The sequence below is a fragment of the Saccopteryx bilineata genome, chromosome 2 (genome assembly GCF_036850765.1).
Source record: "Saccopteryx bilineata isolate mSacBil1 chromosome 2, mSacBil1_pri_phased_curated, whole genome shotgun sequence".
NCBI classification, from domain to species: Eukaryota; Metazoa; Chordata; class Mammalia; order Chiroptera; family Emballonuridae; genus Saccopteryx; species Saccopteryx bilineata.
The window spans coordinates 20,653,039-20,670,507 of record NC_089491.1 but is presented as its reverse complement, the minus strand read 5'-3'; the positions used below and the strand labels follow the sequence as shown (position 1 = coordinate 20,670,507).

The following is a 17,469-nucleotide window of genomic DNA, read 5'->3' as shown; positions in this document are numbered from 1 at the left end:
TAAGTATCTACTGTATTGGGGTTATTATCGAACAACTCTCTCATCTTCCTGAATTTAAAGGGCCTATACAGGTTATCATGTTTGATGCACCTACTTTACAAATGGACAAAGCAAGGCTCTTGAAAGGGACACCGCCAATATTTATGGGCTCTGAGGGGGTTCCCAGGGGTCTTCTGGATTGTCCATGATGGAGCAGGGCTCCCCAGGGCTCATCATTGCATACTCAGATGTGAGAGTGAGATCTGGAAAGGTCTTGGCACTCATCCACTGACCTGCTGTCTGACCATTGAGGAAGTACATCCCCTTGCCTGGAAATGGCTTCGTGGCCAGTGAGTCACAGGACATCACCCATACTGTGTATAGGGAAGATTAGATTGCTTCTCCACTGGGCCCCCCTCACTCTTTTTCCAAAACTTGCCTGAAATTTACTCCCACTCTCCTGGCCTTTTTATGACTCTTCTATGAGCTACCTTCCTTCATCACTGCATGTGTATCCAACACATCCTTCTGGGAGCCTACCTGGTTTCTCTTGATCCCTTAGTCTGCTTGGCAATTCCGTTCATCTGTGTCTCTCTGATACCATCTGTCACATTCCCCTTGTGTTACCTTTATGTAATTGCAGGAGGTTCTCTGTGCCAGGACTGTGTCTAATGTCTCCCATATAGGCTCTCTTCCCTGCCCCAAGTTGCTATGCATGACTTCTGTCCACATTACAAATATGTGTGTGCTCAGAAAGCGGGACCACGTGTAAATTTCTTTGTCTTCAGGTGCACAGTGGCGGACCTTCTTCAGCTTTGCACAAGGGTTTGGAAACCATAGGGGTTGAAAGAAAATCATTGAAATTATTTATGGTTTGATCCTTTCTTGTCCCAGGCTCCACGCTAGGAGTGGGGATCTGACAACGACGACACGGTGTGGTGTGTGCTGCAGTATGGGCGTGAGGCAGAGCTTTGAGCTACACCTAGAAGGACAGGGAGGCTGTAGACAGGCAGAAGGAGTGGGGGTGGGGGGCACCTGGGAGGAAACAGTACTGACAAGGCCTTGAAGTATCCCAGGCATCAGAGGGAAGCTCGGGTCCGGACATGAAGCTGGGGAGGCCGGCAAGGATCCGCTTAAGAACACTTAAAGGCTAAGATGTGAGTCTTCATGCTCAGCTGCAAAAGACTGGAATCAGACCACCTCGGTCCACATCCCACCTCCTCCACCTGCCTGTTAGTGACCTCAGGAAAGTTTTAACCATTCAGAACCTCGGCCTTTACAGGCCTCCCATAAACAGTGACACTTAGCACAGTGCTGTACCTGGTCAGGTCAGGTTGGTGAGAATGCCTAGGCAATATCAAAAAATCTCAGGATTAATGCAATACTCTAAAACTGTCAAAATCAATGCGAAAAAATTCACGATGAACAAAATATTAAAAAATGGAAATAAGGACAGGATCCACCTAGCACAAAGCATGCCGTTCAAAAAAAAAAAAAAAAAAAAAGTCAACTATGATTGGACTGGGAGTTCCCAACCTTCCAAAACGCTGGGCTTCTGAAAACCTGAGAAAAACCGTGGGCCCCTCTTCCCCAGAAGAATTCCCAAACATGCACAATTTGTGAAGTTTTGGGAGTGTTCCTGCAATCCTTGGGGCTCATCCACGTGAATGTTAAGAAATCTGGTTCAAGGTGGGGTGGTGCCAGCCATCTAGTCGCCTGTGGCTTCCCCAGCACCGCGCTGGGCCTCCCTCCTGGCAGCCGTGGGTGCTCTGCCCCCTGCAGGAAGCAGAGCACAGCGATTCGGCTTTTTCTTTCTTGCTTGGCTCCCCCCTCCCGCCCCGGTTCCCCTCTTCAGCTTGGGACTTTTCCTAAAGTTTGCTGAAACCAGACACCTTGCTCCACCGAGCCCGCGTGCAGCCACGATTTAAAAGGCCGCCTTCAGCGCACCCTCCCCGCCCCCAGCGGAGACTTCAAAAGGCCCGCTGGGCGCCGCAGCCCCAGCACCTATGAACTGCCCCCTGCGCCCAGAACCCACGACGGAATCCGAACACGCAGAGCTGCCGAAGTTCCAGCGCGGGCGGACCGGGCAGGCGGCGCAGCCCCTTGCGCCCATGCTCCTCCCGGTGCCGCTGCGCTCCGAGCGCCCGCGCCCAGTTTAGGGAAGGGGACCTCGCACCCCCGCCCCCGCGCCCGCGCCCGGGGCTGCGGGGACCCATGAATACAAATGCCGTTAGGCGCACGAGGAAGGACCGACCGTCCAGCCTCGCACCTAAGGACCCAGTAAGTGCCCCGGGGCTCCTGGAGTTCCGGGGGTACCGGTGTGTGTTTGTAAAGGTGTGCATATATGGGGAAGGAGGTACGCAGTCGGGGAATGAGTGCGTTTGTGCCTGCATACGGTAGGTACTAGTGGAGAACTGGGTGTTAGTGGGGGTGTGCCCGTGTATGTGCACTTGGGGGTGCGTAAATGGGGTGTGTGTGCACGTGAAAGTGTCTGTGAGTGGTGTGCGCGCGGGTGTATACGTTGGAGGATCTGGCTAGGCTAGTGTGCATTTCTGCTTGTGTAAGCACTAGTGTGCATGCGTCTGCGTGTGTGGAGTCTGGTGTGCGTCTGAGTCCAGACACTCCAGGATGTGTTTGTGTGAGCCTAAAAGGAGAGAGTGGCTGTTTGCATGTGAATGAGTGGGAATTTTTGTCTGAGTGTGGAGTAAGTGTGGATGTGTGTGGGAGTGCGTGTGTACACCAGCGAACAAGTCGTGGAGGCGGGGGCGGAGGCAGATGGGGCTTTTGATGCCAGGTCTCCGACTAGGGTGTGCGGATTTGCAGGGTGTTTGCCGCGGGGTCACGGTGTGCAGTACAGTGCTCCAGTGTGGGGTCTCAGGAAGCCACTTCGATAGACTGGAGTGAGTGAATGGCGTGTTAAGCTCCCATTTCTTACTGAATGGAGAGGGAAGAGTGACGAGGGTGACCAACATTTAACAACCCCTCCCACTACATGCCCAGGAGTCTGTTCTCCAGGGAGTTCTGAATCTGGGAGGAAAGGCTGTGTGTGTGCATGGGGGGGGGGGGAGTGTCTAGGACACTGGTTGTTGTCGTGGGAGTCTGGACACTGAGTGCTGGTCCCACATCTGTCCCTGGAACTCCGGGTTCCTTTCAGAAGTAGCATGTTCCCTTTCTTCCTCTATCTCTATCTTTTTCTATCTTCCTCCCAACTTGGGACCTCACAAGCCAGACGACCCGAATCTCTGAACTGAGATCCTCTCGCTGTGCAGCTGTGGCCAACACATTCCTCGCTGTGAATCTCAGTTTCCCCATCTTTGCGGGGGAGGGGGGGGGTGTCCCAGTGGGGCTGTAGTGGGCCGGCCTAGGGTGTGTCCCCAGCTGCGGCCGGCAGGGGGCAGCAGGGGGCAGCAAAGGGCGGCCCAGAGCGGGGAGGAGAGAAGGTGGAGAGCCACCGCGGGCCGAGACTTTAAATCGCCTTCATTTCCCCCAAATCCTTCCTTTTCCTCTCCTCCCCCAGGCCGGCGGGGAGGCAGCTTCCACCGCCCTTCGCGCGCCCTCGCCCAGCCTTGCTCTGTCTCCGGGAACCACCAGCAGCCCGCCTCCAAAAGTTTAATCATCTCTCTCTCTTTTTTTCTACTTCTTTTCGGTGGAAGCAAAAAAGAGTGAGGCAGGGGCGAGCGCAGCGCCGGGACTCCTGGGACCATGGGCCTGGCGCGGGCGCTCGCGGGGCTCCGGCTGCGCTGCCTGGCTGTTCCGGCGCCCCTGGGCGCGGGGCTGCGCTGCGGGCGCGGGGGCCGCGCGCTCTGAGCCGGCCTGGCGCGGTGGGGCGGGGGGCTGGCGGCCCCATGGGGCGCGCCCACACTTGCCCCCCGGGTTCGGGAGCATGAAGTAGGGGCCCGCCATGGGAGCGGGATCAGCGCGGGGGGCCCGAGGCACAGCAGCGGCAGTGGCGCGCTGGGGGTGAGTATGAGCTTGGGGACGCCCCGACCTCAGTTTTCTGGTGTTCCAGCCTCGGGGAGAGCTGGGGTTCCCGGTTGCGCCGGACGCTTTCAGCGGAACGTCAGCTTCCTGCCCTTTCCTGCGCCCCTGCAAGGCGGGTGGCCAAGGGTTAACGCGGGCTGCGCCCCCCTCCCCAGGATTGGCGAGCGCCGCAGTCCTAGCCCTCCTGGCCGGGTGGCCCGATCTCTCTGGGGTGGGGGCCAAGCCGAGGAGGGTCCGTGAAGAGCCTGCCCCGGGTAGGAATTGGGGGTGGGTGGTGGCGTCCGGAGGGGCCAGCAGGCGGTGGAGGGGAGCTTTTTGGATACTTGGTGTGGGAGGAGGGGTCTCTGCTTCTGCTGTCTCGGTGTGTTCCGGTTTCGGAGTCCATAGGTCCCGAGCCTGTAAGTCTCTGTTTCTGGCTGTTCTTGTGAAACTGTCCCCAAGTTTCTAGGTTTTTAGGTCTCGGCTTCTGCTTCTGTGTCTGTGTGTCTTTGCACGTCCCCGGTTTCTGGAAATCTTCGCGTGTGTGTCAGTCTGTTTGGGTCTGTGTGTTTCAGTGTTTCCCTGCTTCTCTGGGGTGGGGGGTGGGGTCTCCGTTCCTGTTACTTTCCCGCGTGTCAGAGAGGGAAAGTGAGAGCCAGCATGTCAAAGCAGAAAGGGCCCTAAGAGATCACTGGAAACCCTCATTGTGCACACAGAAGCAGACGGGCCGATAGAGACAGGGAATTTCAAGGAGGGGCTACCGTAGAGCTGGGACCCAGAGGCTGAGTCCCAGTTGGAAGAGTGGGAGTTGTAAGAGAGTGAGCGGGCGCAAGCAGGGCGCAGCAAGGGCCAGTCATTGTGGGTATGTGTGGGAGGAAGGTAGCCAGGATGGGAGCAACCCCTAGGGGCTTTATGGACCGTGGCTCATGCTCACTGCCCAGGGAAGCACAGAACTTGCTGGCTTTCCAGCCTGCTCCCAGGACCAGAGGACACTCCCAAGAGGCTGGCCTAGGCTGTAGCTCCGCCCCACCCTCCATGCCCTGCCCCTCTGAGCTGGAATGGGGAATGATGGCCCCCCTTCTTTCCCATGTCTTGGAAAAAGAGGGCTGGCTGAGATCCCCCACCCCCCACCGCAATACACACATGCACACACACAAACACACGGCACCAGTAAGCACATTGCTGACTCATTTTCTCCAGAAGACCCTGTGCCAGGGCAGATGCCAATGGTTGGGTAGAAAAGTTGTGCCAGGGGAGAACCCCATAGTGGGGCCCAAGCTTCGGGCAAGTGGGCAGTCAGGCTGCTTGGAGGCTGAGCCTCTGCTTTCTCCCGTCTTGTTGCCTCTCTTAGCATTGCAGGGCCCCAGATCTGGTGCCTTCTGGCCCGGGTGCGCCTTCCAGCTTTGCTCCTTCACACCTCTCCCCAGACTACCAAAGTTACCATAGCATTTGGTGGCAGAGGACTCACACCAGGGGGAGGCAGGTTGCAGGGCGGGGAGCACACTGCCATCAGACAGTGTGAATCCTGTTGCCCTGCGAGCTTAGACAAGCCTCTCTGCTTCTTGTTTTTCTCATCCACAATATGGGCATTTTAATTCCCGGTCAGCAGCAGGGTGTTGTGAAGATTATTGGGACTATGCTTGTAAAGGGCTCAGAACAGTGCCTGGCTTGTAGTAAGTGCTCAGTAAACGGCAGCTGTTATTTGTATTATTATTCATTTCATCTTGAATGGATGTGTGAGTCAACTGGAAAACTCTGGGCTGCATCCTGTCCAGACAGATGACCTGTCTGTGTTCCCATGGAAGAGGTATAAGGTGTGAAGGAGTCTGGGTGTGACCATCTGGCAACATGGGGCCCGACCCATCCACGGAGGCAGGTGACACAAGTCCATCCCCCTTTGCTGTTCTGTGTCCTCTGGACAGCTTCCTTCCTAGCTTACTCCTTGGGAGCACAGCCAAGCCCAGAGTCCTCAAGGCCCCTTTCCTTGAGTGCGTCAGGGTCTCAGCACCCTGGGTCTCAGCTCTGAGCTTTCAGTGGATGTTCAAGCCGGTACAAGTCCCCAAGATTCTGTGTGTTCCCAGGTAATGAGGATGAAGGAAAAACCATGCAAACCAGCTAGAGGTTCCAGCAGCCTAGTGGTTCAGGCACAGCCACAATGGGTGTACGCACAGAGGGCCTTTCTCGAGGGAAATAAACGCCTGGGCTTCCTTCCTGGACGACGGCGTGGCCAGGCTCTTTCTCCAGGGTCGGGCACCTGATGCATGGCTCCAGTTGAGGTTGCCTCCTGCCCTCTCTGGCCCCGGTGCTCTGGTCTTCCCGACATCCTGGAGCCCTGGGTTCACCGAGCCAAGGCCCACGAGTCAGGGTGAAAACAGAAGTCTGGAAGAACAAAGCCGTGAGCCAGCGCAGGCACTAAATGTTATTAGCAGTAGCCTAAACAGAATTGGAACGGGAGCAAAAGGATCGGCAGGGCCTCCCTCCGGGAGCCAACTTTCCAGGCCTGGAGCTCACTTAGATGGCTTGTTGGCTCCTTGGGCTGCGTCTCTGTTCCCGTTGGTGAAGGCTGGGGCTCTGGTCTCTGGCGAGCAGGAAGTCCCTGTGAGTCTCCAGTTTCTTCTCTATGGGAGGCAAGTCCAGTGAAAAGGACTGTCTGTTAAGCAGTGGAGTCAGATTATATGGGTCACTGATGTTGCTGTATAGCTTTGAGCAAGTCACTTCACCTCTCTGGGCCTCAGTTGCCCATCTCTACAGTAAGGGGCTAGAATCTGGCCTCTGGATGAACTCCAAGGGCCTTCTCCCACTCTATACACCTGTACTATACTTTGGAAATTTGTGGGTCAAGTGCACATGGAACCCAGGTCTGAGGTGGTTAGTGGCATTTTTTAAGGTGAATGAATGGGGGACAAATACTTTCATAACAGGACTTCAGGGCTGAAATGCTCGAGTGAGAACCCCTGGAGGTAGGAAGACTAATTGATGAGAAGATTCTGACCTCACCTCCTCTCTGTTCTTCCCCCTAAATTGTCCTCTTATTCTCTACAGAGTAGTCCTCTTGGCATAATGCAGCAGGAAGAACTGACAGAACGAAGTGTGGTTATCGCACCTTCTTCCCCTCTGCACCCGGCCTCTCTTTAGCAGCTTGGGAACATTCTATCTAATACGGGTGGATATGACATAACACAGTCAGATTCAAGGGCTGAGGCCTTGTGCCTGGAGAGAGCTGGGAAGAGAGGGGTGGTGGTGGAGGGAAACGTAACAGAAACTGGTGAGATTGCAGGCACGCTGGAAAGTGAGGGGCAGTGTGTTCTGAGGGGGGCATTCTCCAAAAAAAAAAAAAAAAAAAAAAAAAGGATTCCCTGGTCCTCTAAGTTCAGGGACTGCTGAATGACAAAAGTCCAGTCAGTTTACTTTGGACTTCTAGAGCCTTTGCTGTGCTTTGGAAACTGCCAAGAACGGGACACAGGAGACAGTTCTTCCCTAATATGTGGCCGCAGTTTCCTGTAGTGTCCACCTGGTAGATGAAGAATTATGATCCCAGAGCCTGCCCAGGGTGACCTTGAGGAAGTGCCTGCCCTCCCCAAGCCTCAGTTTTTGTCAAACAGAGCTGCCTATTATTTCTCTTTAGGGCTGCTGTTTGATTCAAGTGGGCAGGTCATGCCAGAAGGTCAGCCTGTGCCCTTCTCTCCAGGCACTATGACCTTTCATTACTGCTGGTGCTGAGCTGGACATGAGCGGATCCTGGGTCCCACTTAGCCCTCCCTGTACGCCCATGCATGGCTGTCTTGGCCTGCATCCTGGCCAGCCAGCTCTGGCCACGTGCCGCCCTCCCCTTTGCCTGCTCGGGGATCAGATGACCCAGGTAGCTTCGAGTATCACCAGTGGCTGCTCCCACAGGAAGGTGAAATCAGATCACTGCCTCTGCCCATTTTGGCAGGAGCCACTGAGCAGAGCATTAACCCTTCCGGTCCCCAGAGCGCCCGGGCAGCAGGGACAGTCTAAGCAGCACTTGCATGCCTGGTGGCAGGCCAGGCCCTTGACAGGCATGAGCTCATTTAGTCCTCATGCCTGGCCTGCAAGATAGGGAGTGCCAGCCATGTTTCAGAGGAGGACAGGCTCAGGAAGCTGAGTGACTCATCCAGGGTCACACAGCTGGTAAGCAATGGGTCTGCCTGATTCCCCATCATCTCCTCTCGTCTCCATTTTCCATCAGCATCAAGCCAGCTAGGCAGCTTCCTGAGCATGCTCTGATCCTGGTTCAGGGCTCTCCTCCTGCTTCCTGCCTTAAGCCTGGAGAGTGGGTTTTCACCTCTCCTGCCCTTTGAGCTCCTTGGTCATCAAAGCAGACTACACTGGTCTTCCACTGACCTTTCAGCCTTGGCTGTACCACCCATTGAGCCTCAAGGTCATGTGTCCATAGTATGATGGGGAAACTGATGCCCAGAGAGGAGGAGGGGCAGGGGCTAGCTCCCTGTTGCCCAGTAAGTTGGCTGCAGTTTTTGAGCTGGAACCTGGGTCTTCTGACACCCAGGGCATGGCTTCCTGCCCACTCTTTCCTGCCCCATGGCCTTGGTTTATGCTGTAAAAAGCAAGGTTGTATTTGTACCTTAGAAGCAGTTCCTGTCCTAAGAGGCTGTGCCTAGGGTCCCAGGAGCGGGGACTATTCTAATGGGGTCCTAGAGAGCCTGCGTGTGGCCTCCCCATCTGCCATGGGTGAGACTGGGGTGGCACTGGGCTGGGTGACCCACCCCCATCTCCCCAGCCGGATCTGGGCTGAGGGGTGGAAGCTGATGCCTCTCTGCTTGTGTCTCCTGGTCTCTAGGGGGTTTCTCTTCACCTGGATCTTAGTCTCATTTGCCTGTCACCTGGCCTTCACCCAAGGAGCTCCTGAAGGTAATTCTCTCTTCTCTTTGCCCTGGGGGAGATGGGAGGACAGGAGGGATCAGAGAATGCAGGGGTAGGAGACATCCGCGCCCCTGATTGGAACTCAGTGCTTCGGTTTTCTCATCAGTGAAATGGAGCCGATCATTGGCAGGTTCTCTCCGGGATGTTTTGGAAAGGGTTGGAAGGGCTCGGTGCAGAAATGTGGAGGATGATCCTTTCGTTCCTCTCCAGGACACACTATGAGTAGGTCACGTTGGGCCAGTCAGCCTCAGTTGTCCCTACTTGTCCTGGGACAACTTCTGAGAGGAGGCACGAAAGCCACCACTAGTATTGCCCAAGTCTGCGGCCGGCCTTCCCCTTCCGGTGCGATCCTGCTTTTCCTGACTCTCCCTGAGGAGCTGTCCAGGGGACCGGGGTGGCTGTGGGCTGGCTGCACAGCTGCCCCTTGAAACTGAAACCTCTCCCACATCTGTTTGTCAAGCGGCCACACGCCTCTTAAAATAGCAGCCCTTCCCCCCTGTCCACACCCACCGCGTGTGTGCGGGGCAGGCAGCCGGGCACTCCGGAGCCCCCCGTGGCCTGACCTGGCCGCTGGGCAGGGACAGGCTCCTGGGAAGAGAGGGCTGTGCCCGGAAGAGACTCCTGCTGCCCGGCAACATTTTGTGCAAATGTCATATTTTCCAAGCTTGCTGTTTCCCCCACAAAGTAGGTGAACAGCTGTCCAGAGTCCTGAGTCAGGCATGGGGGTTGGGGAGAGGACGGAGCTGTGTGGAGCCAGGTTTATGTAATAAAGGGATCTTGCTGCGGCCAGCTGGCTGGACCCTTCCATCTTGGCATTGGGCTGCATTCATCCCCCTGTCCCTTAGCTCCTCCCTCCTGATGGGATTCTGGATGTGTCTCCACCCTGTGTTCCAACCTGCCTGAGAGGCTCCAGCGCAGGATAGCGTAGTGGCTAAGAACAAGGATGGTGAAGCCAGGCAGTCAGGGTTCAAACCCCAGGTGTACCTTTTATTACAAGCCACGTGACCTTGGGGAAGTGATTACAGTTAACTTCTCTGACCCTCATCTATAATGTGGGGATAACAAACAGTACCTGCTTCATAGGTAATTGAGAGACTCAAGTGAGATAATGCATGTAAAGCCGTGGGTGCATAGAAAATGTTTGATAAATATTAGTTATTATTGTTACTTATATTATTTACCTGCAAGTGTGGGTGAGAATAACCCCCCTCTATCTGCTGTGGAGCCCACAGTGACCAAATGCTCCGGAAGTGAAATGAAGACCCCCTCTGCTCCAGGTGTAAGAATTCGGGGCTCGGCCGTGAGCTGCAGGCAGTCTGTGGGGGAGGCTTGGAGACTGGCTGGTGTCAGGTTTGGAACCCACCTGCAGAGGACAGTAAGGAGAAACTCACTGGTACCGCCTGGCCTGGCCAGTTGTCATTTTCCCTGGGCAAGGGCAATTGGCTGGAAGCTGAGGTCTGTACATAGGGAGCGATGTGCAGAGGCCTAGGGGCCTCCTCGTGCTGCTCAGGCAGGACAAGGGAAGGGGAGAGGTGGCTTTCTGCCCGTACCTCTTCCCCAGCATGTGACTCCTCCATTTTAAGTTGTTTATAGTAAGCAGTACTTCATGGTGAGAAAAAGGTTTGCTGTAATGAAAACATTCACTACTACACACAAAATCCTTAAGCAGTGGTCCATTTGAGCTTAGGTCCTGGGGCAGAGAGGTGGGAGGAAGGAGGAATTTGAAGTGAAGTGAATACCCTTGGTCCTAGGGAGGAGTGAGGGTCTTCGATCCGAATACCTGAAACAGCGACCTGCCGCTGTGAGGTCTCAGAACAGCGTCAGCCCTTTGAGGCCATCACCAGGCCTTGGTCCCCTGGTCTTACAGGCAGGGAAACTGAGGCCGGGGAGTCAGGAAGAGACTTGGCCAGAGGTTCCTGGTTCAGGGTGTGGGGGAGGAGACGAGGAAGACCACCATTCCATCTCCCAACAACCCTATGGTGTAGGCGCTCTTGCAGCGGGGGAAACACTCTGGGTCCTGATTGACAGGTGGTCTTGTCTGGCTCTAAGGACTGGCCTGCTATGGAATCATGCTGCTGTGTTGCCAGACCCAGGTTCTCAGTTTCTCCCAGCTTGTCTATCTGTCTATTCATCCCTCCCTCGCTTCATCCATCCCTCCATCCCTCTTTCCGTCCCTCCATTCATCCCTCCCTCCCTCCATCCATCTGTGCATCCACCTCAGTTGTCAGCTGAGGGCCTATCAAGTGCTAAGTGATGCATTCAGCCCAATGAATACCCCTTGCGCCGGGTAGCGAGGGAGAGAGCATTCCACACTCCGGAGCTAGAGTGCTGAGCGCAGGGGAGGGGCCCTGAGGACCTGACCCAGACCCCACTTCCAGAGGCGGCCTCTCGGGCCTGCCAGGACAGCTCAGAGGCAGCTTCTGCAGGCACTGGCAGCTCAGCTGACTGAAAGCGGTTGAATGGCTCGTGAGAGGCAAGGTCAGGACACCTTTCCATAAACACCCTGGAAGCCCTCCTCTTACTCTGGCTAGCCCTGCTGCTGTGATTACTGGGCGGATGTGACCACGGTCTGCCAGAGGACAGAGGTTGCAGGGATGCCTTGATGACTTCCTCTGCTCTTGCCTGAGCCACACAGGGAGCGTGGGGTCCTTGGAGCCGTCCTCTCCCTCCTGTGCACGTAGAGGTTCCCCCTGGTGCTGCCAGACAGAAACCTCAGGGGTGGGAAGGAGACTCAGTACGGTCCTAAAAGTGGACGTCCTTACCAAGTTCCAGTGACTTGTCCACTCCTGCCGCCCGTCTCCCTCACTTATGGGACTGCTTCCTCGAGGAGATGGCTTTTGAGGCAGAGAGAAGGAGAAACAGGTTACAGGGGACAGACAGCCTCTAATACTCTTAGCGCTAGCACCTGGTGATGATCATTGTTTTTAATATCATAGCTACTGTTTGAAAATGCTTTTTCTGTGCCAGGCACTTTCTTCCAGTGTATTAGCTCATTTAACTCTCCCAGCATCTTTCTGAGTTTGGTACGTCTGTTATCCCACTTAATAGATAGGAATACCAAGGGACTGAAGTCACAGGGCTAGGAAGTGATGAAGCTGGCATTTGAACTCAGGGAGTTTGGCTCTAGAGTCTGTACAAGGTCATGCAGTCAGACAAGGGACTGGTCCGAGCTCCACACTCTCAGCCACACCATGGTGAGGGGCAGTGGGCAGCAGTAGGGGACTGTCCTCACTGCCTGAGCACCTGGAGGGGCCTGGGGCTAGAGCAGACCCTCACCGTGCCCCCTCCCCCTCTGCCCTCCCTCTCCAGATGTGGATGTCCTCCAGCGGCTGGGCCTCAGCTGGACCAAGACAGTGGGTGGCCGGAGCCCCCCACCTCCGGGGGTCATCCCGTTCCAGTCAGGCTTCATTGTTACGCAGCGGGCCCGACTCCAGGCCCCCACGACAGCCATCATCCCTGCCTCCCTGGGCACAGAGCTGGCCCTGGTGCTGAGCCTCTGCTCCCATCGGGTGAACCATGCCTTCCTCTTCGCCGTCCGCAGCCGGAAGCACAAGCTGCAGCTGGGCCTGCAGTTCCTCCCCGGCAAGACGGTCGTCCACCTGGGACCCCGGCGCTCGGTGGCCTTCGACTTCGATGTGCACGACGGGCGCTGGCACCACCTGGCCCTGGAACTCCGCGGCCCCACGGTCACTTTGGTGACCGCCTGTGGGCAGCGCCAGGTGCCTGTCCCGCTGGCTTTCCACAGGGATTCCGTGCTCGACCCTGAGGGCTCCTTCCTCTTTGGAAAGATGAGCCCGCACGCGGTCCAGTTTGAAGGTGCTCTGTGCCAGTTTAGTATCTACCCTGTGACGCAGGTCGCTCACAATTACTGTACCCACCTGAGGAAGCAGTGTGGACAGGTTGACATGTACCGGCCCCAGCTGGGACCCCTCCTCCCCCGAGACTCTGGCACACCCTTCGCCTTCCAGACCGACCTTGCCCTCCTAGGCCTGAAGAACCTGACCACTGCTATTCCAGCCCTACGGTCCCGGCCAGCTGGTAGGGGGCCCGGGGTGACTGTGGTGCCCACCACACCTAACAAGCCCCTGAGGACTAGCGCCACAGACCCTCACAAGCGTGCCTCAGTGGGGGGCCCAGCGCGGACCCCGCCGCCACCCGCCCAGCTGTCAGCGAGTGCACTGCTTCCTCCCGTTCCCCGAGCCTCTGCTGCCAGCTCCGTCACATCTGTCCAGCCACCGCCGAAGAGCAGAGCCACCAAAACCCCCAAAAGTCACCCAACCAAGCCTTCAGCCCCTTCTTCACTTGCCCCTGTCAAAAGCCCCCACCCCGCCCAGAAGGCAGCTGCACCCTCCTTTGCAAAGTCAGTCCCCCCCACCAAGAAGCCTGTGCCACCCACTCTCCACCCAGCTCCTGCCAAAGCGGCCCGTCCCACAGTGAAGCCGGTCCAGAGGAACCCTGTCACGCCCAGACCCCTGCCGCCCAGCGCCCGACCCCTACTCCCCTCTGCTGGCGCCTCTAAGAAAGAGGCGAAGATGAGCAGCCGAGCCAGGGAGCAGGCTCCTGCCCGTACCAGCACACACAGACCTCCCCCGCCCACTGCTCTGCCCCCACCAGCTGCCCTCAGGCCTGCCTCTACCAGGACCACTCAGCCACTAGCCACAGTGATGCCTCCCACGCTCACTCCTGGTTCAGTCCCCACTGGAAGCAAGAAACCCACTGGATCAGAAGCCGCAAAGAAAGCCAGACCCAAGGGCAGCCCCCGGAAGCCCGTCCCCCTCAGAGCTGGGAAGGCTGCCAGGGATGTCCCGGTCAGTGATCCGACAGCGGGGCCCGGCCCCAGACAGCCCTGGCCCGGTCGGCAGACCACTCCGGCACCAGTGTTGGCCCCGGCACGGCTGCTGTCCTCCAGCCCCTGGCCCACCTTCTTCCACCTGGTGGAACCCACGCCTTTCCCGCTGCTGATGGGACCTCCGGGGCCCAAGGGAGACTGTGGTCTGCCGGTAAGACTGGGTGAGGCGTGCGTGGTGTTCGGAGCTCGACGGGGGAACGGGCGGTTGGGTCAAGTGGTTGTTCCTGTTCAGGGCAGAGGAAGAGAAGCCGCTGAGAGCAGGGAGCTGGTTATGCGCGGAGTCTGGATGCGAACCCGGGTCCCCCGCTTCTCTGCCTCTGCTGTCTTCAGGGTTGTATGTCCTGCTCTGGATTCGTGATCCCCTGAGCCAGATTCGGGTCAGGGAGGGAGCACCCTTGGCCGTTGGTTGGCCTAGGCCCCAGGCCATTCTTTGCTACCCTAACTGTAAAGGTCAAGTGGCTTGAGGAAAACCGTGAGCTGGCTGGCCCCAGGTTAGACAGCCTCCAGAGGCCAGCTCCTGCCTCCTAGATCAGGGCTCCTCTGGCCCACCAGCTTGCCGGGGAGTTTCGGACAAAGGCCGCACGTGGTTAGTCCTGAATGTGTTTTGTTTGGCATGCGCTACATTGTTTTAAAATACTTAATATGTTACTAACATTTGAAAAAAATATATGAGAGATTTCTTATAAAAGACCCGGTGACCAGCTTCTCTCAGAAGTGGAAGAGATGCAGTGGCCTGTGGTCTGCGGCTAGATCAGGGCTGCCCCGTTAGACAGGACAGGCCCGCTGCTCTCTGTGCCAGCCCCCACATCTCCTGATTGGGTCTTCCAACCCGCTCGCTCGCCTGCGTCCTGTAGACATTCGATTTGTGGCCCCTGGTGCAGGAGTACGGGGTGAGAAGGGTCAGATTGGACCTGAGCAGTCAAGGAAAAGAGAAAGAACATTCCACGTGGAGGAGACATTCTCAGGGTCAATGCCTCCAGCTTGCCTGGGACTGTTTCCAGGGGCAGCGACCTTTCTGCAGCTGGAGGCCAATTCCTACAGGCAGGGAATGATGGGATGGAGTTTCTAGGAAGCTTGGGCCTCGGCTCTGTTCTCCTGCCTTGGTGATGACCACTGTGTGGCTTCCTCCTCCTGAGCTCTGAGTTTGACGCCCGGCTCCCTGCCATGTGGAGACAGTGGCAGATGCTGGGAATTCCCGGGCCTTCTAAACACACTTTAATGAGTTTTAATAATCATTAGGAATAATATTTATTCAGCCTGTCTCCAAGGGGACCGAGGGCCCGTTTTTATTATAACCATATTGTAGAACTTATGGAAATTGTATGCATTGCTTTGCAATTATGTCAACGTTCTGCTCAAGTCCCCATGTTCTGCAGTTGGCAGGGTAGAGAGCTGGGAGCCGAGGAAAGGAGGGTGCCTGAGTGAGACAGGCTACCCAGCCTCACTCAGGCCCCAGGTGCTGAGGGCCCTGACAGCTCAGCCTCCCAAGCTGCATGGGTGCTGGCTCCCTGGCTGTGAGGTTGAAAGGGGGTGGATTGTCTCCCTAAAACAGAGGGTGGAGTAGAGGAAGCCAACCCTACCTCCCAAGCTGTGGGTGGTGCGGAGAGAGAGGATGGCCATGACCAAGCCAGCAGAACTGCAGCGAGAATGGGTCTTTAGGGTGTAGAATCTGCCTGCAGGCCTGGCGGACGTCCGAGCCACATGCTTCCCTCCTGGGCTTGGTGACTTGGGTCAGCAGGAGGTGAAGCCTCCTTCCAGATCTCCTCCTTGAGCTTCCCCATGATAGAAGGAGGTGCTGCAGTTGTCCTGTGCAGTGGAGAGGTGCTTCGGCAGGGGAGGAACCTAGAGACTGTGCCCAGAGAGGGCCAGGACTTGCCCAAGGGCACACAGCACATAGGAGGCAGATTTGAAATTTATGCCTCAGCTCCAGAGTCCATGATATTACATTCCACCTCCATGCCTAGCCACTCTGAGACCCTGGGACCCGGAGCTGGGAGGTTGGAGGTTTCAAAGATGTGCCGGACCGTGTCCCTGGCCTCAAAGGAAGAACTCAATGTCTAGGATCTTCTGTTTCTATTGGCATCATGTTTATGAGTTACTTCCACTCATGTGGCATTTCCCTTAAGGACCTCACAGGAACTGGTTCAGGAGGGGCAGGATGTGTGTCTTAATCCCTGCTCTATAGATGAGGACACAAGGGTTAGAGGGACAAAAGACTTGGCCAGGGGCACGCAGCATGTCCTTGTAGGGATGGGATGCAACTCCGGGTCCCTGACTTCCAACGAGGGCCTCGGGCCTTCCTGCTCCTCCAGCCCTGAATGGATGAGGACAACAGGGGGACAGCAGTCCACCCAGGTGGCATCCTGCCTCCTGTCCCATGCTCTCCCCTAATCCCACCTTCCCTTGGTTTAGAATCTAGCCTCACCTCAATAGGAACCTAGAAGCTTCCAGATGCTTTATCCAGTTCTCTGTGTGGCAGGGGGCAAAATGATCATTTGTAGTTCACCAGATTCCAGAAATTATGAAATCGAAGTGGTATCTTTGAGTGGTGATAAGAACTCATTTTCCTTCTGTCCTCTCTTATCTGCCCCAAACCCCCATACACATTCTGAAGCTAATCCCAGCAGAGCAAAAGCTGTGTTGCCCAGGGAACGGGGCTTAATTGTCCCCAGGCTGGGAACATGCAGACCTGGGTTCAAATCCTGGCCCCACCCCTTTACTAGCTTGTTGCCCTGGCTCAGCCTCAGCCTCAGTTTCTGCGGAATGTAAGATAACAGCTCCCACGTCCTGTGAGGAAGCAAGTTGGATGATCCCCAAGGCTGCCTTAGAGACCTAGTTTGCTCCGGTGACTCGGGAACCTCTTTCCTCCCCCTGGGGCCGTCTGCCTCTGTGACGTGGCATTGGAAGAGCCCTCCCCTTATAAATGTATAAATGACGGTGGGACTTTTCAGGACCTGACAGGGAAGCCCTGGCTGTGTCTGACCAGTTCTGTGCGGTTCTCCAGGGACACAGGACAGACTGGTGGTGGAGGCTGAGACGGAGCTCGGGGCCTGGGCCTGCCAGGAGTTGTAGCCACTGAGTGAGGAAGCTCTGTGGGAGCCCCAGGCGTGGGGGGAGCATGGAAAAGCTGAGCTGGGCCCGGGCTGGGGAGGGGCGGGGAGGCTGCGGTTCACAGAGGCTGCACAGAAGCTACACAGAAGCCCCACGCCTGGGAGGAGGCGGGTCAAAGCCTTCTGTATTCACGATCGGGCCGCTGGCATTTGCACACACATGCACTTTTTACAGGCATCACCTCGGGGAGACCCGGCTTGAGGGCCTGGCCCACAGCAGACGCTCCATGACGCTCTGTGAATAAAAGAATCTGATCCTTACAAAACACGGGTTGTCCTGACTCCCAGGCCAGGTTCCTTGAGGTTACACAGATCTCTGCCGGTAGTCGGATAAGGAGGCCGTGTGGAGTGTAAAAACCCAATAGACTTTAGATTTTGAATGACCTGGGTTTGAACCATTCCCTTATCCAGCCATTCTTTCCTTCTTTCAACAAACATTGATTGAGTACCTTCTAGGCATCAGGTGCTGTGTGACCTTTGGCAAGTCACTGAACCTCTCTGAGCTTCAGTTTCTGCCTCTGTAAAGTGGGAATATGGTACCACCTACTATTGTAGGGTTGTGTGGGTGGAGCAAGATGAGAAATGTAAAGGGACCCGGCCCTGGAATCCGAGTCCCCGTGGATTGTTGTGGTTGATGGGCTGATGGTTGAGGTGAGGGCGTTGCTGCAC

The 17,469-nt window shown here is 56.4% G+C and overlaps 1 protein-coding gene across 6 annotated transcripts in view; it reads left to right on the top strand.

Moving 5' to 3' along the window:
* The first annotated feature begins 2,160 nt into the window (after positions 1–2,160).
* Positions 2,161–17,469, top strand: part of COL27A1 (collagen type XXVII alpha 1 chain) — a 137,211-nt gene continuing 121,902 nt past the window's right edge. For 5 of the 6 annotated variants that reach the window (XM_066256422.1, XM_066256420.1, XM_066256421.1 and 2 more), the window contains exons 1-3: positions 3,439–3,939; positions 8,759–8,829; positions 12,151–13,841. In XM_066256422.1, the coding sequence (XP_066112519.1) occupies positions 3,881–3,939; positions 8,759–8,829; positions 12,151–13,841 (1,821 nt within the window). In that variant the 5' untranslated portion in view covers positions 3,439–3,880. Of the gene's footprint in view, positions 2,260–3,438; positions 3,940–8,758; positions 8,830–12,150; positions 13,842–17,469 lie in introns of those variants that run through there. The other variant, XM_066256419.1, reaches the window with a different exon arrangement.